The sequence below is a fragment of the Silene latifolia genome, chromosome 9, assembly GCF_048544455.1.
Source record: "Silene latifolia isolate original U9 population chromosome 9, ASM4854445v1, whole genome shotgun sequence".
NCBI lineage: Eukaryota > Viridiplantae > Streptophyta > Magnoliopsida > Caryophyllales > Caryophyllaceae > Silene > Silene latifolia.
In genome coordinates this window covers 43,589,989-43,616,155 of record NC_133534.1, presented here as the reverse complement: position 1 = coordinate 43,616,155, position 26,167 = coordinate 43,589,989, and the positions used below count along the sequence as shown (strand labels likewise).

The 26,167-nt window shown below is 36.8% G+C and overlaps 2 protein-coding genes across 2 annotated transcripts; both read left to right on the top strand.

Moving 5' to 3' along the window:
• Window positions 1–316: 316 nt before the first annotated feature.
• LOC141599662 (amino acid permease 6-like) lies at window positions 317–4,922 on the top strand. Its single transcript, XM_074419748.1, has 7 exons — window positions 317–585; window positions 828–1,055; window positions 2,083–2,176; window positions 2,300–2,514; window positions 2,618–2,760; window positions 2,865–3,092; window positions 4,359–4,922. The coding sequence occupies exons 1-7, from the start codon at window positions 510–512 to the stop codon at window positions 4,782–4,784; spliced, it is 1,410 nt and encodes a 469-aa protein (XP_074275849.1). The 5' UTR covers window positions 317–509; the 3' UTR covers window positions 4,785–4,922.
• A 2,551-nt stretch (window positions 4,923–7,473) lies between these two features.
• Window positions 7,474–9,542, top strand: LOC141600946 (protein FAR1-RELATED SEQUENCE 5-like). Its single transcript, XM_074421203.1, has 2 exons — window positions 7,474–7,740; window positions 8,391–9,542. The coding sequence occupies exons 1-2, from the start codon at window positions 7,474–7,476 to the stop codon at window positions 9,540–9,542; spliced, it is 1,419 nt and encodes a 472-aa protein (XP_074277304.1).
• The last annotated feature ends 16,625 nt before the right edge of the window (window positions 9,543–26,167 follow it).

Sequence of the window (26,167 nt, the reverse complement as noted above, 5' to 3'; positions counted from 1 at the left end):
CATCTTCCAAAATAATGTTAACCTAGTTAAATCCGAACTAAACTGGATAATATAGGTAAAGTGAATAGCCCGTACTTATGTGATATGTCACACGGTTTATATGTCAATAAATTCTCAAAAATTGATAAGCTGACTAATTTCATTGAATTTGATCCAATATTGATTTCCTGCCAAAAATATTCATATTCATATTCATGAAATGAAATCGATAAAATTTCCATGTAAACACATTGATTCTAACAACTTTGGTAATTCCCATTTTGCACCCTTAAGTTATTACGAGTAATTAAAGTCCCTTGGAAATACATATTTTCGCATATTTATAGACATACACGTCGCCACACTCTCATCTTATCTTATTAAACTAGAGAAAAATTAAGTGTAACTTATTTTCTAAATTTTAGGAAGAATATTAGAGACTAATTAAACATTTTTGGATCACTATTACTATCATTTCTTCAATTTTAGGCATTAATTCCTACACTCGTTTCCCACACCCAAATTATAAGATGACTGAAGTATTTGCCGTCGAACATGAAGCTAATCTATCCGATTTCGACGAAGATGGAAATCCCAAAAGACAAGGTTTTTTCATCTATCCATTCTTCATTACTGTTTTCCTATCGTTATATTGATACGTTACAATGTATTTGTTTGTTTGTTTGTTAATCTAAAATCGTCTTATATAAGACTCGATCTGTATACTAAAATCGTCTCATACAAGACTCATACGTGTTAATTTGAATCCGTCATAATTAATTTATTTTTGGTTGTAAAGAATTAGAGAATCTGATTACAATATGGTGCAATTTGATGATGATACGTAGGTACACTATTGACGGCAAGTGCACATATAATAACAGCAGTAATCGGGTCGGGTGTATTATCACTAGCATGGGCCGTAGCCCAATTGGGCTGGATAGCAGGGCCCATTATTCTGCTGGTGTTCGCATTTGTCACATGGTTCGCTTCGACGTTGCAAGCTGATTGTTATAGGGATCCTGCAACTGGGAAAAGACATTATACTTATCGAGAAGCCGTTAGATCTATTCTTGGTAATATTTAGGTTTTATTTTTATCATTTTTTTGCGATTTTTTGAACATTATCGTGAAACCGATTGATTTAGGATGAGAATCGTCAAATAGAAATGGTTAATTATAATTTATAAATGATTTTGCAAATTTTTTTTTTTTTTTAGGTTTTGGTCAATTTAATCAATTTGCTAGGTTAATTATCTAGATTATTTTGGTTTCACTACCTACAACTAGTTATATATATACATCGAATTTTACTTTAGTTGAAATTCTTGAGATGGTAGTGTTTTTATTTATTTGTTTATTTATTTATTTATTGTGCTCTGATTTAATTTAGCTGGGTTAACAACATAGCATATCAAGCTAGTGAAAATTTTATCAAGTGACTATTATCGGTAGTTGCTTTATGATTTGTTCTTCTCTCCTTTATTACACTATTTTACCAACCACTTTCTTATATATTTTACTTGGTTTACTTTTAAAGTATTCCGGATCCTTAATTCTATTTCGGTTTTCAAAAGCGTTTTAATCTTTTCTCTCGATTTAAATTTTAAGTTTTTATAAAAGAAATCCGGAATTCGATTTTAAAACCCGTAAGTTTACCTTGACTTTGCATTACATTTCCGCTCTTCCTTTTGTTTTTCATTTTCCTTTTTCTATTCGCATTTTGAGGTGTGTGTTAACCCATCGACAGTTCTAAAGGATGATTCATGTCAGCCGATTCCAAATCATTTTGGGATTAAGGTTCTGATGTTGATGTTGTTGTTGTTGTTGTTGTTGTTGTTGTTGTTGTTGTTGTTGTTGTTGTTGTTGTTGTATTGTTAATAAATAAATGACATATTTGGCATACCTTATTTATAAGTTTTATTTGAGTTTTCATATGATTTAAGTAGATCGTAAATTAATGCACAAAAATATTCACCGATGTAATAAGTAAATAAATTATTAGTACGAAAAAATAAATATATTTTTTTAGAAAGATGTGAACAAATTGCCTAATTAAGTTTGCTTCAACTTCTAACTTGATTTTGCATGTTGGACATATAGGTGGAACTAAATTCAAGTTTTGTGCACTTGCACAATATTCAAATTTTATAGGAGTGTCAATAGGTTATACAATTACTGCTTCCATAAGTTTGGCGTAAGTATTTGATTTTCAAAATTTCCATGATGATTTTTTTTAATTAACATTCTCATTATTGGCGTCGATTAGGAGTATATTTAATTTGACTGATTTGACTTTACCTTAAACACAAAATTTCAGGGCCTTTAAAAGAGCAATATGCTTCCATAGAGAGGGGCATGAATCAGGGTGTCATACACAAAACAATCCATTCATAATAATATTTGGAGCTGTGCAACTAGTTTTGAGCCAACTCCAAAACTTTCATAAGCTTTCCATACTTTCTATCATCGCCGCAATTATGTCATTCGGTTATTCCTTGATTGGAATTTCGCTTTCCATTGCCAAAGTTGCAGGTTTGTTTTATAGTATTACTTACTTTTTGTACTAATATTGAGTGACCGATAATGGAACCTTATTTTCCCAACGTTAAATTAAATTAGGTTGTCATTGTTGTAGGTGGAAGCCATGCAAGAACATCACTAACGGGAGTAGAAGTTGGATTAGACGTGACAAGAGCCCAAAAGGTTTGGAGCATCTTGACTGCTTTGGGAAACATGGCATTTGCTTATGCGTTTTCTATGGTTCTTATTGAAGTGCAAGTAAGCTCTCTGTGTAATTCGGTTACGTTTATCAGTTTAAACATTCTTTGTTTTAGGTGTTTTAAGTTGCTTTAGAATTTATTTACCTACTTATTAATTGACAGGATACACTTAGACCAAATCCACCAGAAAATGTAGTTATGAAGAAAGCAGCATCAATTGGGATTCTCATTACTACATTTTTCTACATGTTATGTGGAGTTGTTGGTTATGCAGCTTTTGGTAATGATGCACCAGGTAATTTTTTGACCGGGTTCGGTTTTTATGAACCGTATTGGCTCGTTGCAGCTGCTAACATTTTCATAGCCGTCCACCTTGTTGGCGCTTACCAGGTACGTAGTATTATTATTACTGTCATAATTTAGCTTCATTTATTTTGTTTATTACGTAGTATGAAATATTTGTTCTTGATGTAGGGAATGTCGCCCTCCCCTAATCAAACAATATTTATAAATTCAATAACGAATATCTCCTAATTTGTGTAATTTTTTCTGTGAGTATTGATTAGAAGTTGAACAGTCGCATTTATACTTACTTTATACGAGTCTTAAGGTACGAAGTATTATGCATTTGAAAGTTTGGTTAATTAATTTCTTGAGGTCAACGTTATGCTTCACTCAGGTTTCAGCTATTTATATATCATTTATTTTGATTTAGGCCTTTATTCATTTGGTCATCTCACAGTCTTAGACCCGTCTTGATTTCTTTGATTCGCCTCGCTTCCTAATCTTCTTATTTCTCATGAACCTCATTCCTGCAAATATTAAATTAAATAAACAGGAGCAGTACCGATTCTTGATATATAAAAATTATTTGCAACAAATATAATAAAAATTGTTAACTTCTAATTAATTAGTAAAGTGAGCTTTTTAGACATTTAAATACACAAAATCGAGTTAAATAAAGGTGTAAATAAGAGTAAAATTGATACTAAAATAATAGTTATCAGTTATACCACATTCAATAAGAAAGAAGTTATCTAGTTTACCTTATAACAAGTGAACTCTTAACTAATAAATATTAAATTATTAATGAAATATTAACATAAGTTGTTTATAATTGCCGCGTGGCAATGCCACACCATCTCAACTCAACTTTATATATATGCATAAGATAAGATGGACATATGGTTGTCGATGATCATCATTTTTCCTATCTCCCATTGTTAGCATATCGTTGGGAAAACAAATCATATTATCTATTCAAAGAAGATTGTTCCTAAACTAACCTTATCCTAAAGAGAAAATTGTAATTGATTGATGATTTAATTAAACTAATGGGGCGTAAAAAACTAAGAAAGATAATTAATCTATAACTGTATAAATGCAAAGGGAATAGAAGAGATAAAATGACTTGAACACTCTCGAAAATAAAAATAAATAAAGCACAATTATACGAAGACTAAAAAGTTTATGGCTCAACTACATGGAGCACAAATGTACAATGCTATGCATTGACGTTTTATATTATATATAGATTGATAATTTTGTTACTATAAAGCCAAACAAGACAAACCATTATGTATTAGTAATATTTTTTCCATGTTAAAGTCAAATAAGGCAGTTCTGGTATTATAATTTTCTTTTCCAATGTTGCAGGTTTTTGTGCAACCACTTTTCGAATTTGTGGAATCGCAGTGCGCAATTAGATGTCCAGAAAACAAATTCATCACCGAAGAACATCCAATCAAAATACCATTTTTTGGCGCCTACAATATCAATTTCTTCAGGTTGATCTGGCGATCAATCTATGTGGTTATCATGACAGTGATAGCAATGCTTTTACCATTCTTCAATGATATTGTGGGACTTATTGGTGCATTTGCATTCTGGCCACTTACTATTTTCTTCCCAATAGAGATGTACATTGTGCAATCTAAGATTCGTCGTTTCTCGTCGACATGGATATGGTTACAAATCCTGAGTTATTCTTGCTTGATTGTTTCCATATTGGCTGCAATTGCTTCCATTAGGGGTATTGCTGTTAGTGTCACTAAGTATAAGCCTTTTCATTCGGTATCTTGATGTATGGAGTATCATTTCACAATAATGTTCTTTATAACCTGTTTTACTTTAGATCTTTATTTTCATTGTAAAAGACGCGTACTTTGCGCTATGTTAATGTCATTTAGGTTTATAGAAGATTTTTAGATTCGTTCTCGGGTATTTTGTATTTGTAGCAATTTTATCAGTTTATTTGATCATACTAGTGTAGATCCCGCATATTTGTGGTATATATATATAGGTTTTGTTTTTAGTTATTATTTAAATATTTTAAATTGATACGTCATTAATTTGTCACATTTATCATATACCTCATTGTATTTCGATATGAGAAAAAAAAATGAACTATGAACTAATCAAGAGAATTTAGTAAAGTTATAAAATATGTTTAATGATTTTGTTCTTTAACATAAAACTAATGTTACAAATAATAATTTTTCTCAAACTATGTTATTGTTTTTTTTTTTTTTTTTGGTGATGAAGCTAATAGTATCACTTTAACGTTTTATTTTATACAAAATGTGAAGTCATATTAACAAAAATTTAGAAATTAACAGTTTATAAAATTATAGTGAATTTATCTCATTTTAATTAAAATATTATAACTTAGATTTTAAAGAAAATATTATTATTTGAGTAAAAGATTATATTTTGATAAAATGATAATAATTTAAAGAAAGAAGTATTTTTGTTTCCTTATTTAGCTTGATGCCTTTTGGAGGGAAAGCTTTTAAGAGTTTTATTTTCTTAGTACACAAATTCTTATTTGTGACGAAGATATCCGTCACAAATAAGAGACGGGTCAAATACATACCATTTAACTCAATGTGGTACCCGTTTGCATGGAACAAGGCGCTGACAGCACATCAAAAGAGACCGCTTCACTGTGTACTGCAAATTCTTATTCTATTGCTCATTGTACTTTGTATAACATATTTAATTCCAATAATTGCAATAAGTGTCTTTTGCATTAAATGCTCCTGAGCTCTTTGCCCCCCATGCACAACCCTACTTCCATTTCACCATGATTTTGCACAATAATTTGCTTCCATTCTCATAATTCTGATCTTCTTTCTACATTTTCCTTTTACTCTCTATAATTCACAACTAAAATGGCATAAAAATTTACAACTTTATTATTCTCATAGTTCAAAAAAATGGAGGATCTTCAGCAAACCTTTACAGAAATGTTAGTTGATGGTGCCCTAATCGTTCCAACAACAATGGAATGTGCAGATAATAATCATGGTGGGATAATTGATCAGCCTTCAACAGAAAACACGACGACTACAGGCAGAGGTATGCCTTTTTTACGCCATTTTTCTGCTCGGAAGGTAGGGCAAATTATTGTTATTATTAATGTTACTATAATACATTTTAAAATCCAGGAAATAACAAGTTTATATTGAATTATATCGATGTGTTTTGTGACATTTGTATTGCATTATATTGATGTGCAAAATCTCATTGAGTATAAAGTTTTTTTTTTTTTTTTTTTTTTTTTAAGTTTTACCATCATAAACTGTAATATTAGGTTATAGTTTTGATGTGTACGATATATGTTTGATTTTACTGTAATATAATGGATGTTTACATTGATCGTTCTTTTGTATGTACTGTTGGTCTAAATGTCAGCCTGTCATTTTATTAATTTTAATATTATTTGTAGGTTTTCAGTGCAGCATAGGTGTATGATATAACGGATGTTTAAATAGAATACGGTTGTTTAAATACAATGGATGTTTACATTTTCGGTGTTAATGGCTTTACTATGAGTCCTAATGTCACCCTGTCAACAATAATGCATATTGTTATTTATCTGTTTAATGTGTGCATTTTCGTACATAATGTCACCCGGTCAACTACATTGGGCCAGCTTACTTGGAATCAAAATTTGTACGACAAACAAATGTGTCTAATTTTCGTCCTTATGTAACCCTGTAACTAGAGTATGGATAAATATGTAAATGCAGATGTTGCTATTTATGTTATAAATGTTTACACTTTATTGCCTAATGTGACCCTGTAAACCTATGCAGGTACAGACTATTCAAAATCCCTATTGGGAATGAAAGCAGAGAAATGGGAATTAATTTATGAGATGTTCAGGAAACACTCACAGGCCATTGGTTTCAGCATTAGGAAAGCAACCTCTCGTAGAGCTAACGGAAGTGGCACACCCGTATTCGAGAGATACTTTGTATGTTCATGTGCCGGAGCACATGGAAATGGTAATAGGCGAGACGATAACGGCAATCCTTTGAGGAATTCTGCAGTCACACGTTGCCAATGCAAAGCCGGTTTAAGGACACAAGTGAACGAGGACGGGCAGTGGGAGGTAATGCAACATTTCACAGAACACAACCATGCCCTGACTCCCCCTCAATGGCAACAGCACCACCGCTCGGAGAGGAGAATTACTGATGCTGAGGCATAGGCTATAAGGGCCTTGACTGAAGCCTTTGTAGCCCCCTCGGTTCAATACAAAGTGGTAGCCGCTGTAGCGGGGGGCGACGTATTCGTCGGACACACCAAGAGGGATCACATAAACTTTGTTCATAGGCTGAAGATTAAAGCGATCGAGGGCGGTGACGCAGCCACGCTAATTAATCTTCTTACTAAAAGACAAGCTGAGGATCCCGGGTTTTTCTTCCGAGTCCAATTCAACAAAGAAGGGAGACTCCATCACCTTTTCTGGTGTGACTCGATGATGAGGGAGGACTACCGATTGTACCATGACGTTGTCATCTTTGACACAACGTATCGCACTAACAGGTACAATCTGATTTGTGGTGCATTTGTTGGTATAAACAACCATTGGTCCAATGTCATGTTTGGGTGTGCTTTCCTATCCGACGAGCAAGAAGAATCATTCCAATGGTTGTTCAATGTGTTTAATGAAGCAATGGGTGAGGATGTTCGTCCTGTCTCCATTTTCACTGACCAAGACAAAGCAATGACAAATGCAGTTGAAGCGGTATATTCTATGTCTTAGTGTTAAGTTTCGCATGTTGAGTTTTGCCACCATTATGTGACCACTTAACTTTGCATATCATTAATCCGAAACATGATAACAAATTAGGCAGATCTTATGTTATTAGATCAATAACATATGTCACTATATTTTACTAAGTCAAATGGGAACTCAAATGACAACCATTTTCCAATCTTTGTCAACATATTTTAGTAATCAACCTTCTGAGGTAAATTAAAGATGTCACTATATGAAGCACATATGTAATCACATGGGAAACAATACATAGCTATAAACATATGACCTCTATACGCTAACATTGTCTTCTGTCCTTAGCAGGCACAGACTATGTCTAGTTAATTATTCAATATGTGACCACTTAACCAACGTTTACAATTGTCCAAAAATTGACAACATATTTTAATAATCAGCTCTTTGACTTAAGTTGAAGATGTCACCATATGAAGCACTTATGTAATCACATTTAATGGCAACATTATTCGTAGATATATAATCATATTATACTGATGAACTTGTGTGGTAATTATTAAAATGTCACCATATGAATCTGTTAAGTACTGACTTCAATTGAACTTGGCAAACATAAACATATAACTTCTAAATGCTAACATTTGTCTTCTGTCTCCATACAGATATACCCAGAAAGTAGGCATAGGCTATGCCAATGGCATATCCAACAGAACGCCATCTCCCACTTTGGTCATTTAAAGCATGATAGGACATTCCAGAATTTGTTCAACAAATGTCTTAATGGTTGTTTTAATGAAAAGGAATTCGAAGCGACATGGCAAAGAATGACGACAGAGTATGGGGTTGAGAAGCACCCATGGTTCAATAGACTGTATAGTTTACAAATTAAATGGTGTACTGCATTGAATAATCAGTATTTATCAGCGGGTATCCTTTCTTCCCAAAGGAGCGAGAGTACAAATCATGCTATGGGGTTCCAAGCTTCAAAAACAACATCAGTCACTGAATTCTTTGGAATATTTGAAACGACCATGAGGAGGTGGAGAGGAGAGGAGGAGCGGAAAGAATTCAACTCTATAAGAGCGTCCCCTACATCCGCGTTCCCCCTTGTAGACCTTCTACAACATGCATCTCAGATATACACTATGGAGCTGTTCCGTGTGTTTGAGAAGGAGTTTGGACTTGCAATGGGCACCCGGGCAGCACTTATCACCCATGAAGATACCACCTTAATTTATAGTGTCGACACGGTTGGCAACGAGGGGTCTTCCCATCATGTTACTTATGATTGCGGGAACAACTTGTGTGTTTGCACTTGTAGGAAGTACCAAGTAATGGGCATCATATGTTACCACATCATACGGGTCCTGCACATGCATTCTGTGCAGGAGATCCCAGCTAGTTGCATCCACAGGAGGTGGACGAAATTTGCAAAAACGGAGGTCTGGAAACGTTTACTACCTTCTGATATGCGCCGAAGCGCTGCAAATGAGGCCATTAACTGGCGACGTTCAACTCTCACCAATGTCCACAATCTTATAACCAAGAGCCAGAAGGTAATGGAGGCAAGGGTAATTGTGGAGAAGTTCTTTGAGGCGGCGAATGCTGAAGTAATAGTGTTACTGCAGAAGCTTTCTGTGGACGCCGAAACTAATACTCAAACAACCGAAGAACGCTCTATTCTTGATCCTATCCGTGTAACGATGAAAGGTAGGAGCGCAAGGAAAAAAAGTGGAGTTGGAAAGAAGAAGAAAGCCAAAAAAGTTGCTGCCAATGATAGGGACGCATACATCCCAATACCCCGTCTCCTGTGAACGTCGTTGATATGGTAACATTTTGACCTTTTGAAACCACAACGCATCAAAGCTAGTGCCACTTAGCCATAGGGCGTGGAAAACATTACTGTTGTGACCATTATTGTATTATTTGTTAGGTCCTAAAATGGTCTGATATTTTGAACTATGTCGTAATGTTTGGAAGTATGGTCTGCTTTTTGGAAAACGATGTACAGAATTAATGTCACCATTATTGTACAATCTGTTAGCAGATCTTAAATCAATGGTTTTCACTTTGTAAAGGCATGTTGCCATTCTTGGACTATATGTAACTATAACGATTTGGTAACATTATTACTGAAAGTATAAACAGCTTAGGGTTGCCACTCTTTTAAAGTATAGACACTATTCTTATAACATATGTGACCAAATATAACATGGTCACATAATTCGTCAAACTGTAAACCATTTGAGTTAGTTATTTTTATTCTAAGAAATAATGTTGAATTAAAGGCTGCTTTATGACTCGTTAAATGATGTCCTTATTTTTGCACAATATGACACCGTAATTATATGTATACACTTGACGTTTTTAAATAATTCAGCGCTTGGAAGGATATGACATTCACCTCTGATAGTTTAGACACTATTGTTGGAACAGATGTTACCAAATAGAACATGGTAACATAATTGGCGAAAGTATAAACCTTCTGCTTGGGTAACATATGTTCCTATTTTTATACGAAATGGCCCAACTTTAAAGACCCAAATAAGGGAGGGGAAACATAACTGGATAACAAACAGAGAAGTCATAGCTATACAAACACAAATATTTAGCCAACCTACAGTACATGTCCGAAAATAAGGCCATACAACAGGGCCATAATCAACATCCAAAATGAGGCCATACATTACAGCCATATCTAACATCCAAAATAAGGCCATCCATCAGGGCCATACTAATTATCCAAAATAAGGCCATACAGTAGGCCCATATACAACAACCAACCATGACATGTCTACTACTTCGGGGCAGCTGATTTCCTCCCTCTGCTGCGGGTGTTAGTCGGGCAGGTTCTCTGACTAGTAACACCAATGTCATCAAGTCCAAGAGAAAATGAAGGCGCCTCCACCATATCCACATTCACAAGTGCGTCCAACTTTTCGCCAAGCGCATTCCAAGCAGCAACAAACCCCGGTGAACCCAACGCTTGCGTAAAGGACCCCTGCGACTGTTCGCCTTCACCGACTGTACTTGCCACAGACCCTGACTGAAGCACGTCTGCAAGTCCCTCCTGGGCTGCCAACTCATGCATTAGGCTCTTGTGCATAACGGAGACCACTGAAAGGTTCCTCCTTGTTGTCATCCAATTGCGGACTCGCACCTATACCAAAAGAAATGATATAATGTAAACATAAAATGAAATGATATAATGTAAACAGAACCAATGCAGATGGTCACATAATGTTGGCAGACGTCAACTTTACAAACCTCCAGAATGTTAGCTGCCAACATTTATAACCAATCTGGTCACAAACTGTCTGAAGTCATCAACATTTAAAAAGACGAAGGAGGAGAGAGTACATCAGCATAAGAGGCCTGCAATTCCTCATCAGTCTGAATCCCTTCAGGTAGTGGGAGTTGAATAAATTTGGACGGAGGGTCCTGGTCATTTCTGCGACGGTACAAGCGCTTCACTTGGTGCCTTGATATTGGATATGTGGGCAGCTCCCAAACACCAATCCCAAAGCCGCGATGATGCGGGTATGCAGCAACTTCCTGGGCCATTCTCTCCTTCATTCGGTCAAGAGTCCAATGCTGAACAAGAGGTAGGCTAGTCGGTTCTGGGAGCCCCCACCAAGTCAAACGGTGAAAGTACATCAGCTGTAGAAACATGAGACAACCTCCCATATACAATCATGTGAGATGTCATCATTCTTAACCAATATGGTTTGTAACATACACACAAAAAATGGTCACATAAAATATGACATAGACCATTCACTTCAATGACTAGAAAAAGGTTTTACCTTTAGTTACCTCCATTGGCTTTGACACCGTCTTCTTCTTGAGCGCGCTTTTCCCAACCATTACCGCCATTTGGACAGCGGCATTGACACGATCTTTTCATGGCGAAAGAAAATATTGTAAGGATGGCAACAAATTACTGAAAAATGTAAATACAAAATTATAAACCATAAACTTGCCTTCGTCATCATCATCCGCCTGTTCATCTTCATCACCGTCCTCTTCACCCGACTCCTCAATCTCTTCTTCTTCCTCCACAGCCTTACCCTTCCCCTTACTATTACCAACGCTGAACGTCACCCTCTTCTTTGTCCCCTTTCTCTGACATGCAAGATCTCCATTCGCATCCTCGTTCACATCCTCTTCTGCCACAACCGCTTTACCTTTTCCCCGCACTTTTGCGGCCACGGCTTTCTTTCCTCTGCCTTCTGCCTGAACCTCATTCACTGAACCTAACAACAATAAAATGAACAAACAACATAAATGAACCCTAAGTAGACGATACATCCCAATAACTGAAAAAAAAACCCCACTAAGTAGGAAAAAACAAACAACATTAATCAAAAAACATATCATTACCTTCTCCTGCATCATCCACCTTTGGACCTCTAGTAGTTTTCTTAATTGGCCCCCTTCTTGCTGCTTGTTTCGTTGGCATGATAATGATTTTGGGTTATTTGTGGGTATTTTTGTTGGTGATGTTATCGGAATATGAAGAGAGAGGATGAAGAGAGGAGAAAGAAAGTTGGGACGATGGAATGAAGAGGAGTAAATGTGGAAATAATAATGAAGATGGTTGGTTTTCAAACTGAAAAGTGGACGGTTTTTTTTGCATTGGGAAGGTTGCATTATTTTATAATTTCTCCCAATTTCTCTTTTCCTTCCCTAGGCAGAATGCTGACACAACCCCACATCACTTCACAACCCGTTTCCACTAAAACACTACTATTCGCCCCGTCTCTTGCTTGTGACGGATAACCCGTCACAAGCAAGACTTATTGTTCTTAGTATATATGAGGATTGGAGATTTTGTACTTCATTTTTACACAATTTTCATATTATTTGATCAAATTAACTAGTAAAATTATTATAAATAAATGTCATCCCCACTAAAATAAAAGAATAAGAAATTCTCAATGTTTTTCCGCCCAATTGATTGACATAGTGGTGAGTCATGCTAAAATTATAATAATTGCTATTGATTGACTAACAAAAGAAAGTGGTACCCATGTTATTCTATACAAGTTTATTCAACTCAATTGGTACAATCTTCTACACTACATTCTTAACTGAGTACAAAATAAAGTGGGCCCGATTGATTGACTAATAAAAGAAAGTTAATATATGTTTCCGTTTAGATGTGTCGTATTATTTTTGTATATGCTGTTTCTGTTATAAAGTTAATATATGCGATTTACTTACATTTCATCCGTTTAGATGTGTCGTATTATTTTTATATATGTTTCCATTATCAAGTTAATATGCGATTTACTTACATTTCGTTTTTAACTCAATGCTCATATCCCCTATAAGTAGTGACCCTATATTAGATTATGTTTTTTCCATAATAGTCGGCTTTCATTATTTTTAATAATAAAAAAGGTTCGTACAAAAATAATTTAATTTAAAAGTCCTTTAAATAATACATTTTCTTGAAAATATCACTAACATTATAATCAGTACATTACAACTTAATGAACTTATTATAAGTACAACTCATTTATATAAATATCTTAAATTCTTACTATATAAGCCAAGCTCACAAATGCCGCGCTTTAGCTCTCAAATGTCGTGGCTTTAGCACGGGATCTCAACTAGTATATACTACTTAGTCAACATGAACTCCAAATTGATTGCACTCAAAGTTGATTATAAGGTAAGACTTGAACTCGAACTATGTAAAAGAATAATGATGTCTTATTTTATACTTAAGTCTAGCGAATCATTGCGACTGATTTTTAATTTCAAAAATAAAGAAGATGCATCAGACTCTGTTTGGTAAAATTAGCTGAAAAGGTAACTGCAACCTAAAAGAGGTAGATGAAAGTTGAATATATAGCTGAAATCTGAAAAAGGTAGTTGAAAATTAAGATATGAAAAGGTAGCTGATTTTGAAACTAACTTAAAAAATAGATGATATTTGGTCAAATGACATAAAAGGACATGATTTATTATTTTTGTCATTTATTAGCGTTGTTATTGTTGTTGTTTTTGTCATTTGTGTTGGTGTTTTAGTAATAATATAATTTTTTCACTCTATCTGTACAAGTCTGTAAAATACTTAATAAATTCCGATTAGAAGAGAACAAGAGCTAGCGCAAGTGGTAATAGCTCTCTTACTCCAACCATGAAGTTGGAGGTTCGATTTTCACCCGCGTTATAAGCGCACTCGTTTGAACCAAAAAAAAGTTACGATTAGGTAAAAGAAAAGAATGAAAATTAAGAAAGTTCCAAATATGTAACACCCTGTTCTAACGTGGACCGGGAGCGATTACTCACCGTAACTCACCAGGATATGTACTTAGCCCACAGATTAACATGAATCCTTTCCAGCGAATTATTTCCTCACTCATGCGCATCCTGGGAACCTTCCTAAGAGGTCATCCATTCTAAGGGTACTCCCCAACAAGCACACTTAACTGTGGAGGTCATCTTGGGCTAGATCTTTTGATAAAGCCTTTTGTGTGTAGTGGTTAGGAGAGTTTTGTCCCTTGTAATATCCTTAATAATTCCCGTGATTGATTGTCCTCAAGGTTTTCAATAATTGATCTCACAATATTTGTGAAAACTCTAGCATTCTCTTTGGTTAAGCGTCGATAGCGCTCATGAAAATCATATCTCATGACTTAGTTGATCTCAATATTGTGTTATATTTATACCTCGCAAGTGAACGAGTGATCATTTTGTATTGCAAGGGTCGAATCCCAAGGGACAGTATCTATGGTTCTATGACGGTCTAACTTATCCTAGTTTAGCTATAGCTAAAAACTATTGATTGGTGACTAATGAAAAACTACAACTAAAGCAAGAGAAACAATTAACAAGTAAGCAAGTAAATTGATCTAACTCAAGAATTTAAAAGACTAAGGTAGTCGGGTTCACAAGTGTAGGTTAAGGTCGATTATGGTAACAACTAAGGTTGGTCTAAGGATAAGGTGAAGGTAGGTCTCCACCTCTCGTTATAAGACGATCCTTAGTCTAGGGTTGGTCGAGATCTTTCCCTAACCACTCCCACACATGCAATAGACACACCCAACTTGACACAAGTTCAAGCTCTCACTTAAACATGCAAATAGATATGGAAAGAACTCAAACTACTCATTCAAGCCTTTCATCAAACATGTGGTGTGCACAAAACAAAGCTACCAATCCAAAGACTCAACATTTATGTCAAGGACCATAATCAAACCATGAAACCTACACAAGTTCCCCCATTTACCTTAGTGAGGCACTACTCACACATATTGATGAGAAAAAACACAAAAGATGTAAACTTTGATGTAAAACAAGTAGAAGGAAACATGTTTGGAAGGATAAACTAATTAAGCAAGTATGTATATGTAAACAAATAACAAATAATTGAAATTAGGAAGAGAATTATACCAATATTCAAATAAAGTTGCAAACTTGGATTAATAGATAGAAGAAGAGACTCTTCAATCTTCAAATTACAACCCAAATGTTCAACAAAGGAAGAACTAAGTAGAATTGTTGAGTAATTAGCACTAATTGTGGAAAGATTAAAGTCTTAGCTAATGAATATTATAAGCTTAATACTAGGGTTTTTGTCTGAGGTAATGTGTCCAAATGAAATTAGGGAGGGGGTATTTATAGGTTACAAGAAGATTAGGTCAAATATTACAAAGGAGTTGAAAATGCGGAGAAAGGGTCTCAGCCGATGGACTGGCTGCCGGTGGCCTGCCTGGCTGGGAGTATTTGGGAGGATTTCTTCAATTTCTGGAGTCCTCAAGTGTGCACAGCTGGGCTGCCGGTGGCCTACCCGGCTGGAAGCTCCCTGTATTTCTTCTTCGAAAATTAATTTCCCAAACACCATCAGGTATGCATGGCCGTTGGGCCGGCTGCCGGTGGCCCACCCGGCTGGGAGTCTCCTGGAAGTTATCTTCCTTTTCTCTTCCTTTGGCTCAACGAGGTGTTCCTAGGGACACTGCCTTCAGCTTCTTCTCCTCTTCTTTCCTATGCAAACTTCAAAACGACCTACTTTGCTCCCATTCTTCTTTTCCGTCTCAAATCCTACAACATGATCAAGACACAAATTCATAGGACGAGAAATAATAGGGAAACAAAATGTAAGTAATAGGTATAAAAACCGTCTCAAAATTGATCAAAATGCATAGAAAAGAAGGGAGAATTATGACCATATAAATACATATCACTCAACCAACTAGACCTGTCAAATGGTGACCCGGCCCGAAAAATCGACCGAAACCCTCAGAAAATAACCCGATTGAACCCCGCCCGAAAATAACATGAACTCGCGAACGACGCGACCCGATAATAACTCATACATTTAGGGTCAAGACTCGGCCCGACTGATATATGACTATTTTGTGCCGATTATCCTTACCTTTACTATGCATTTTGACATGACTTGATAAGATTTTGTGTCCGTTGCTTACATTTTACATCCTCTTTTCGTTTCTATTAGTCTTTATACTAATATGTTGGTACATGGCCGATGAAGGAGGTTTGGACAAGCAAACGAGGCATGAAAGAAAGAGAGAAGGGAAGAAGGAGGGAACCAGAAAAAGCCCCCAAACCGGAAAGCCGACAGCCAGTGGACTGAGACATCTTTAGCCGAGAAGATGAGAAGAAGAGAAGATAAGGCCCCCGGTCGGTAGTCGGGATCGGTTGGGAAACCTATTTTGAAGATTTTGAAAAATTAGAGCCTCAAAGCCAAATTGTCTCGGCACCGGGTGAGGGACCGGGGCCGGCCGACCGGCTGGTTGTCGCTGCTCCGCAATTTTGTAATCTCCCTTGTTTAAAACCCTAATTGAGGGAACACTATATATTCCCCCTTATAACTTATCTTAGCACACAACTCAAGATCTAAAATTAATTTTGCTTCAAGTTTAATCTTTCGTTAATCAAGCACTAATCTTTTGTTGTTTAAACCTTAATTACTCTACAAATCATCATAGATCTACCTTTGTTCATTAGTTTACACTTGGAGTTTTGGTTTGTAATTAAAAATTGGAAGAAATTCTCCTTCTTTATTAATCCAAGTTTGCACTTTTCTTATTGTTGGTATAAATTCCTTCTCATTACTTTGTTTTAATCATGTTCTTATTTCTTTGCTATTACATCTCTTTATGCTTTGAATCTCAACATGTTTATTCTTTGTATAGTTAGTATGTGTGAGTAGATCCTTTTATAGGGTTAGAGGGATCTATTGTGGGTTAAATGGTAGAACTTTATATCTAATTGATTACTAAATTGTTTGGGCTTTTTCTTTCCATCTTTTGCATGGGAATTGTTTGATGAAATGCCTCAATGAAAATTGGGTATCTCTTTTATGTTATCCGCTTGTTCTTTAGTGAATGCTTTAGACTTGTGTCAAGATGTGTACATAGAGTAGGCATTTCGGGCAGGGCCAAGGCGGGCGGCACGAATCCGGTAGTGGTAGGACACGACACCGCGAGGAAAACGAGGCGACCCGGGTGCGACCGTGTAGGAGGCATGCCACAACACTGAATTCCCAAAAAATACGTGCACATGCACGACACCACCCAAGCGCGAGTGGGTCCGGCACGGACCAGGCACGACAGGACCCAAGAATTGGCCCGAATTTGTAGCTGTTGATGAGAATTGTTGTCGTTGGTGTTAGTGAATTGTAGCTATTAATGGCTTATGATTTTTTTTTCAATTCTATAAGTACCACCTCAATTCAATTCATTCAATCTCTTCTACTTATCTTACAAATTACAATCTTACAATATACTTATCTTCTACTTAGCTTCAATTGTTCATCCCGATATTCCGAATTCAGAAAGCTTTGTTTGCATTTTTTTAACTCTACCTTTTATTGTATTATTTTTATTTTTGTTTGCGTTAATTTAGTTAATTAGTTTTATTTACATTTTAATTAGTGTCTTTTAAAAATTAAAAAGTAATTATGGATTCACAAAACACGTCTAAAAAGTCGCGTAGTTTAATTAGTGAGTCAGATGCACCTACCAGAAATCCCGAACCAACAATCCCGATGACCACACCATTTAACATGAACAAAGTTATGGATTTCACTCCGTCACAATTACAAAACATGCAATGGCCTGGCCAACCAACCGACCCCCCTCTCATAATGACTCTGACTAATCTATTTACTATTACTATATTTGAAAATCAACCTTTTGACAGACCTAGTACAATACCGTTAATGTAACACCCCCACACTCCAAGTGCCTTACCAGGACCACTCAGGTATAAGGATGCTACCATCTCGGTAACCCGAGGCATGATAATCATAAGACAATAACGAAACAACATTAAAGAATATAACTTTAGTGAAAGGTTACAACTGAAACCAAATACCAAAATACGATACATGTTCTCAAAACCAACTGTCTACCGAGTTAACTGAAAAGTCTATAAAACTAGTAAAGCTACAGCGGAAGACTTCTATCGTCAGACGATGGCACATCCCAGCTATCCCAAAGAACTCAACTCAAACTCGCTCAATTCATCGCTCACCATCCCCGAATGGATCACCGCAGTTTTACAAAACAACAACCGGGTCGATACTAATCACACAACTTATATATATCAACAATACGACAAACAGACAGCTTACACCGTCACACACACTCAATCACACCAGTCCCATCAATCTCAATCACCGATCCCCACCGGACCCCCGCGATGGGGGACCGCACCGTACCCCACCAAATCCCCGCTCCTCAAATTGAGCGATAACCCTGTCCATTAATGTGCACATCCCCTTCCGTGGCGGGTTCCACGAAGGGCGAAACTAGGGCGTGGAGCCACTCCTACAAGTGACTCCACTCAGCCGAGAACGCATCTCGAGAACCAGAGACAAACAATCACAATCAACAACCGTCACAATACAATTACTATATTATTCAATCAACCACAACACACCAACATCACATTATGGGACTAATACTGAGTAGGAAATCCTACCTTGAAAGCACAACTATCGAGACGGTATCAACATCAACATCAAAAAAGCCTCTTCTACAAAACCTCCTTCTATCATACAAACACATAAACACTACCAAATCACAATCTACACAAAACCCCCAAATCCCCATATTAGGGTTTAACCAACTTAAAGGAAATACTGTAAAAACGGTACATAGATCTTACCCTCGACGCAAGGATCTCAACGGTATAACGAAAGGTGAAATCCGACCTTCTAAACTCCGGGATTTGCTAACAATGCGATTGAAGCGAAGAACGTACTTTGTTTTCTCTCTTGACAATGATTAGGTTTTGAAAAAGTGTTTAAGAACAATGACGGAAGTATTATATACCTTAATCGCATAATTAACAAAACCCGAGAAATAACTCCCCAGAATGGCTACTCGATCGAGTAGCTAAGGTACTCGATCGAGTGCCCCCTTACTCGATCGAGTATCTTAGTTACTCGATCGAGTACCCAACAGGTCAGAAACTATTTTAAAACGCAACTCACCCTTACTCGACAGAGTAAGGCCTACTCGATAGAGTACCCAGAGACTCATAAATACGGAGTATTACAGTTAATGCCTATTCGACCACCTTTTATGACCGCGGGGTTAAGACCGCACTCCGAACATGGCTCAAGCGGTGATGGGTCATCTACCGATTCAATGGCACCCCATACACAATCCGTACAACCCATAAAACCCGAACAAGAAGTTTGAATGACCGAGCAAGAAATAGAGGCAAACGTACAAAGGGTAAATCTAGTGAAGCGTGGCAACATTTTATAAAAAATGCTAATAAACCAATATGCAAATGTGTATATAGTGATCGCGTATTTACCTGCGCCAGTTCAGGTGGTACTGATCATTTACTTCGACGCATAAAAAGCTGTAAACAACGTCCTGATTTAGGGCAACCGTCAATGGAAAAATTCGTGACTCACCCTCATAACTAATCGTACACTTATAATTACTGTGAATGTGCCGAGTTTTTCTAGAATGATTATTCAAACGGAAAAATTGTTTGCACTTGCTGAACACCCTACTTTTAATAAGTTAAAGCAAATCAACTACGCCCCAAAGAAACGAGCAGGAAGGTCGTTAGAAATAATGGTATGGTCTTAATGGCATTAGGTTTTATCATGAGAAATTTTAAAATATTGTTATGCATTTTAATACGATAAATTGGGGACGTAAACAATAGCGTGAGTTTTGTGAAACAAACGGATATAGTTACAAAAATTTTTCAGTTGAAAATAACACTAGGTGGAATTCTATGTACACTATGTTGACTGTTGAGTGATACAATACCATATAAAGCACCTCTTACTACTTTTTGGAACCGAAACTTTCCTAATAACGTGTTATATGAAAATTTTGAGTGCTATAATACCCTATAAAGCACCTCTTACTACTTTTTGGAACCGAACCTTTGTTAATAACATGTTATATGTAGAGGATTGGGAAAAAGTTTCATTGTATGTTTATTTATTAGGTGGTTTTAACAATGCAACTCTCTATTTTTCACATGTATATACAAACCTACCGTTCCTTATTTTATTGGTAATGTTATTCCTATTGCGCAAATTTTTAACGATTATCGTAATAACATTATGCTTAGCGAATTTCTTCTACAAATGGAGTCCAATTGGCTGTAATTGATAAGGCTAAAGTCATATCACTTATATCAAAATAAACCTAAATTACTACTAACTAATAGCTGGCGGTAAGAAGGGTCGAATCCACAGGGAAGCGAGGTAATTGTTCTAGTTTGTTGATATTTAAGTCCGTCTTAAAGTAAACATTTCTTGAAGGGTTGTTTGATTGATTTTTATAAACTAATTGCAATAAAGTAAATAAAGCAAATTCAATAATATTAAAAAGTCTAGGGATCGAGTTCACTAGGTAGTTATCCGGGGGTGAGATTTAACTAATTAATAAAGCAATTCATGTTGTTTAAGGTCATATGATCGGTTGATTCTAATATGTCCTTTAGATCTAACTTAACATGTAGTCGCTATCATCAAGTCAACTCTATTTAGTTATTGTAGCCTATACTAGTCTTAACCCGGTCGGTGAAAATCCTAGTTTGCAACACTAATTAATTAATCATGCAGTAATTAATCAACTAGATTCAAAACAATCAACTGAACAACAACAAAGAAGCAATTTAACTATCAATTCATTAATTACTCCATTCTAACAACCTAGATCCCTTTTCAACCTAGATAAAGGAATTAGCTACGCATACTAGGAGAATTAACAACAATAGTAATTATGAAAGACATAATTAAAAGCATGTAAAGATGAATAACAAGCAATTGAATGAGCTAGAACTTTGAATTAATAATAACTGAGGAAAGATTAACAATACCGTAATTAAAGAATGCTTAGATCCGAAATAATAGCAATAAAACTAAACTAAAGGTGTTTAGAGATTTTTATTGTATAGTGGCGTAACTAGGTAAAATAAGACGTAAAAATACAATAGAGCACGAATTGAGTATTTATACTAAGCATAAATCGATTTAGGGAACTTGCGCAAAAAATAATCAGATCACTGTATACTCGATCGAGTCTGTAGATACCTCATTTCTGCACCTCCCGCAAACCACCCGGTGATGATTGAGCCGCATGTTTGGTACGCGGAACGATTTGTGACAGTTCGTAAGTTTATCGTCAAGTGATTGCTCAAACACTGATGTCTACCTCTTAAATGTCATCTACGCGCCGATACGGCCGTTTTGACAGTAATTAGAGTACATTTGGAGTCCGGGCCTAAAACCGTCTTCATTTTCTGATAACCGTTGAATCCCGAGTCAGAATGTTCTGTAATGTTCCGGATATTTCTATTCCATATTTTATAAATATTTCACAATCTTTTAATCTTTGGTAAATAATTTCCCGTAATATTCATACAAAATATTAAGGAAAACCAAATTATTCCGTTATTCCATAACTTAAACGCGGAAATCTTTCTTCCGCAGGAGGAAACCACTTGGGAACAGACGCAGCAGGTGCTGCGCCTCTTTCAAGAGACGCAGTGACTGCTGCGCCTCTTCCCGGGTTCTTTTCTGCGTGTTTTTCGTATCTTTTTCATATCTTTTCGAGATTCACTTCCAAAGTCTCTCCGAAAACCCTATTCCTTCACGTGATTAGTATAAATAGGAGCCTTTGCTCCTCATATTTCTTACGCGAGTGTCCGCCCTTCTCTTCTCCCTTTGCATTCTAGACCACGTTCTTACTTTTTGGCGTCTACGTGCTTGAACTTTCGACCACGTAAGCTCGGATCCTTCTGAGTACCAGCCTCGTTTGCATGACCGACCAATTTGACCAACTACACCATAATCAACCTTAATTAATCTAATCGTTTTCCTCTTACGAGGGCACTTTCGTTACATTCGAGTCGAGCATCACTAATAGTAAACTTAGTTCATCTCGTTTCGTCAATCATGTAAGTCTGAGGGTGTATAATCTCTCTTTTGTTTATTGTTATTTACTTTTCGTATCACTAATGTAAGGTTTATGTCGAAAATACTTGTTAAAACCGATTTCTAAAACCGTGCTTTAAACCCTTTTTACGGATTACCAGAAGATAAACCATCGAGAAAGGACGCAGCAACTGCTGCGCCTCTTCGTGAGGCTGCCGTAATTCCTGCTTCCTTTCTTCTTCCTTCGTCCTCTGTAATTCGTCTTTTTATTTGTTTCGTTTGTTTTTGCTAATTCTTTGACATACAACCATAATAATCTCACATGTACATTACATTATCATCATTAGTATATAATTCATCATCAAAATCCGACTTAAATCCCTAATAATCTCATATTTGCGGGTTTCGTCATTAAAATCAATCCGGGTTGTAGAGATTCAATTCGTTCATATTGAGTTTCTGGAATTCGACCTTTGATATATTTTCATCTGTCTATTGTCATATTCATCGCATATTCGTCATTAATTCATCATCAATTCGTCATGTTTAACCTATTTAGTTCACCTATGTCACTAATTAATCGTTCATTCATGTAAATAATTCGTTTGCATCCGTCTCATCCATGTTTTATTGCTTTTATGACATTCATATGTAATTAATGAATTAAATCACTTTCATCCGAGTCGAATATTATAATCAATCCTTAAATTCACCAATTAATATTAACGATTTGCAGTTCCGGCTTCACAGCCAGAACTCTCCCTTGAACATGACGCAAAGAATCGCTGCGCCTCTTCCAAAGGGCGCAGTCCTGCTGCGCTGTTCCAGGTTGATTTCTGTCTCTGAACTCCCTTTCTGCCTTGACTTAGTTTAATTAGCTTACGTATAATTAACTATTAACCGTATTATCGCCTACTGATTTGTTCGTTAATTATTCTTTTATTCTTTTTTCTCAAATTATACGTTTTAGGAGTATTTTCGACATAAATCGCTAAACCCTATGTAATTATTGTAATTTTTTTATTGTAATTTTCTTTTATCATTGTATTTTGTATCGTTTGTATGTTTTCACATGTAATTGAATCTTAAATCCCAACTTTGACCCAATTGTATGCTAAATTAATTGTTTACCGACTTAGTTAATCTTCACATGCTAGGATTAAAACTTGGATGTTGCATTGCATGCATATAATCGACGATATATTGAGTACGAATAACTTCCCTAATCATTATTAGAGGCCGTTATCGAGGCGGGCGGGATTGGGTGTTCGATCAAAAGAGCTTCCTAATACGTACCCTCACCCCTTACTCCAGATCTCTGTGAACATCCGTGTTCATTGGCATCCACGAGAGTCATTCTAGACATAGAATGCTAAGGGTAACGAGTTCTTGGTGTTCATGTCACTACTTTGTGTCTTGACATGGCACGAGGTATTCGAACGGTTTCCAATTTTCCACAATAAATTGGTGGCGACTCCACAAATGCAAACGCTTGTTTCCCAAGCGCCCCCGTGGCCCATTGTCCACAGTTTGGCGACTCCGCTGGTGATAATACACTTACGTGTAGCCAAAAGGGTGAAACTTGAACAAGGTTAGGGAATAGTTTGTACAAGACAATTGTCGTTTTTCATAACTCGGTCTTCCTAGATCATTTCATTCGGCCTTCCTAGGCCCAACCCAACCCATTCGACCAATCGTCCCATCTAAACGGTCCTAATTCTTATTTGGGCCTAAGGATGGATAGCGATTGACGTCATCCATACCATGATGCTTACTCTTGTTTGTATCAAGGACCTTCACTACTTGAGGAAATGGACTAGGAATCGGCCTTACTCTTGTTCGGTACGAGCCTCTCCACAGACTTCGGGTTTGATTGTTCGGTATGGCAACCCACCCTTTAAACCAAAACCCTTTTAAATGCACTCAGCATCCCGTTATAATGCTTGTATAAATGTTTGTACCTTACATGATCACCATTTCTAAACGAAACCATGACGATTTTTTGTAAAAAAATCAAAACCCTTTTTAAAATGAAAATTTCTAAAAGCCCATTGATTAGCGCAAAACCGAGTCAAAACTCTGTCCGTTTGTCGAGTCAAAATTTGGGCCCAAGCCCATTTCAAAACCTCACTTCAAGTCCACTCCTACAACTACACTATAGTTGACTATGATACACATTTTCAAACCTTTGTCTCATCTTCAAAGCTCACTAACACAAGTGGCACACACCCACTTCACAAGTCAAAACATTTCTTCTTTTAGTAAGTGTTTTAGGATGGTCGATCGTGTTTTGATTTGTCGTCGATCTCTTATCCAGTTTTCAAGATGCCTGAAACAAGTGACGCGAACTTCAATCAACTTCAAGATGGTAATGATCGAATCCTAGCCGCACTAGCTCAAATCCAAGTTACTCAAGACCAAGTGTATGACCGCCTTGACACCATCGAGGGCCGGATCTACGCCGTAGAAACGAGGATTCCTCCTCGAGAAAGTGAAGTCGTTGATGACTTCGTGAATGACTTCAGGGAAGAAAGCTCTCCCATGGGTGTGACTGCAGCTGAAAAACGACTCCAATACTTAGAGGAGCAATTGATGTATCTTAAAGGGGATGACATTTATAGGGAGAATAATCGCAAGTATGAGGCCGTCAATTCCAAATTGCCAACCAACTTCAATATGACGGATATCCCTAAGTTCAAGGGGCACGAAAACCCTTTGAACCACATCCATGCCTTTAAGGATTACATGTCTATCAAAAGCATCAAACCCGAGATGTTCTTAAGGATCTTTCCTTCATCTCTTGACACCATCCCAAAGCAATGGTTCTACTCTTTAGAACACAAGAAGATCGCCACTTAGAAAGATGCCGCAATCGAATTTTCTAAGCAATATGCGGATAATGCTGAGATCCAAGTTAACATGCGCACTTTAGAGGTTCTTACCAAAAATGACAAAGAAGGATTCATCGACTTACTAAGTAGGTGGAAGAAGACTAGTACCCAACTAGTTGAACGCCCGGATGAGGCCACCCTTGTGGAGAAGTTCGTGGATAATCTCAAACCCATCTATGCCAATCATTTGAGGTACCAAAACATCAAAACTTTCAAGGACTTAACCATACTAGGAACAAGGATTGAAGATGACATCCGTAAAGGGCTCTTGTCCAAAACGGTAGGTCGAGGATATCAAGGCTCAACAAGTCGTTCTTATGGCTCCACTAGCAAGACCGATGAAGTTAACCTTCTCGAGCCATCCACGAAGAGTACCCCACCAAGGAAATTCACAAATCTTGGGGACACTTACTCCAACGCTCTAAAGAGGTTAATGAAGCAAGGCAAACTCCAACCCATAGGACCTACTCCCGAACCCGAAAAGAAATCCAAATTCTGGGACGAGAACTCGTACTGTGAATACCATAGAGGTAAGGGGCACGACACAGAAAAATGCTACAAACTGAAAAATGTGCTTCAAGACATGATAAAGGATGGGCGACTACCAATACCGCCGGGAGGCAAACCCAACAACACTTAGAACCCTCTTGGGATTCTAGTGATCACAAGTGAAGAATCTACCTTAGATTCTACTCTATCATTTCCCCTACCATTGCCGACTTCATCGTGTGGGCAAGAAGTGTGGATATGCAAGTTTGGGAATTACAAAATGTGGTGACAACTTTACATGACCCCAATGCGACACCCAAAGAACATGCGCCATTAATCTTTTCTCAAAATGCTACTATGCAAGAAATAATCACCGTGGTTGACAAACTAGTCGACCAAATCACACGACTAGAAGACGAAATCATGAGAATGAGGGAACTAGCTACAATCAATAGAGTATGGGCCAATGATGACGAAGACGAGTATCTCATTGAACACTCCATAGTCAAGGAAATAGTCCAAAATGGTGAAGACCAAGATGTGGATCACCTAACTCGTTCGGGGCGTCCATATCAAAGTACTACTCAAAACGGTCCAACCAACGTTGTCACACCAAATGATAACGAAGATGACTCCACTGATCATTTGCTCAAGCAATTAC

Excerpts from the sequence above, each read along its gene's own strand:
- LOC141599662 (XM_074419748.1), top strand. The coding sequence starts at position 510 with ATGACTGAAGTATTTGCCGTCGAACATGAAGCTAATCTATCCGATTTC. Across the intron at positions 2,177-2,299 it reads ACTGCTTCCATAAGTTTGGC|GGCCTTTAAAAGAGCAATAT; the intron begins GTAAGTATTTGA and ends ACAAAATTTCAG. Across the intron at positions 3,093-4,358 it reads ACCTTGTTGGCGCTTACCAG|GTTTTTGTGCAACCACTTTT; the intron begins GTACGTAGTATT and ends CCAATGTTGCAG.
- LOC141600946 (XM_074421203.1), top strand. The coding sequence starts at position 7,474 with ATGAGGGAGGACTACCGATTGTACCATGACGTTGTCATCTTTGACACA. Across the intron at positions 7,741-8,390 it reads TGACAAATGCAGTTGAAGCG|ATATACCCAGAAAGTAGGCA; the intron begins GTATATTCTATG and ends GTCTCCATACAG.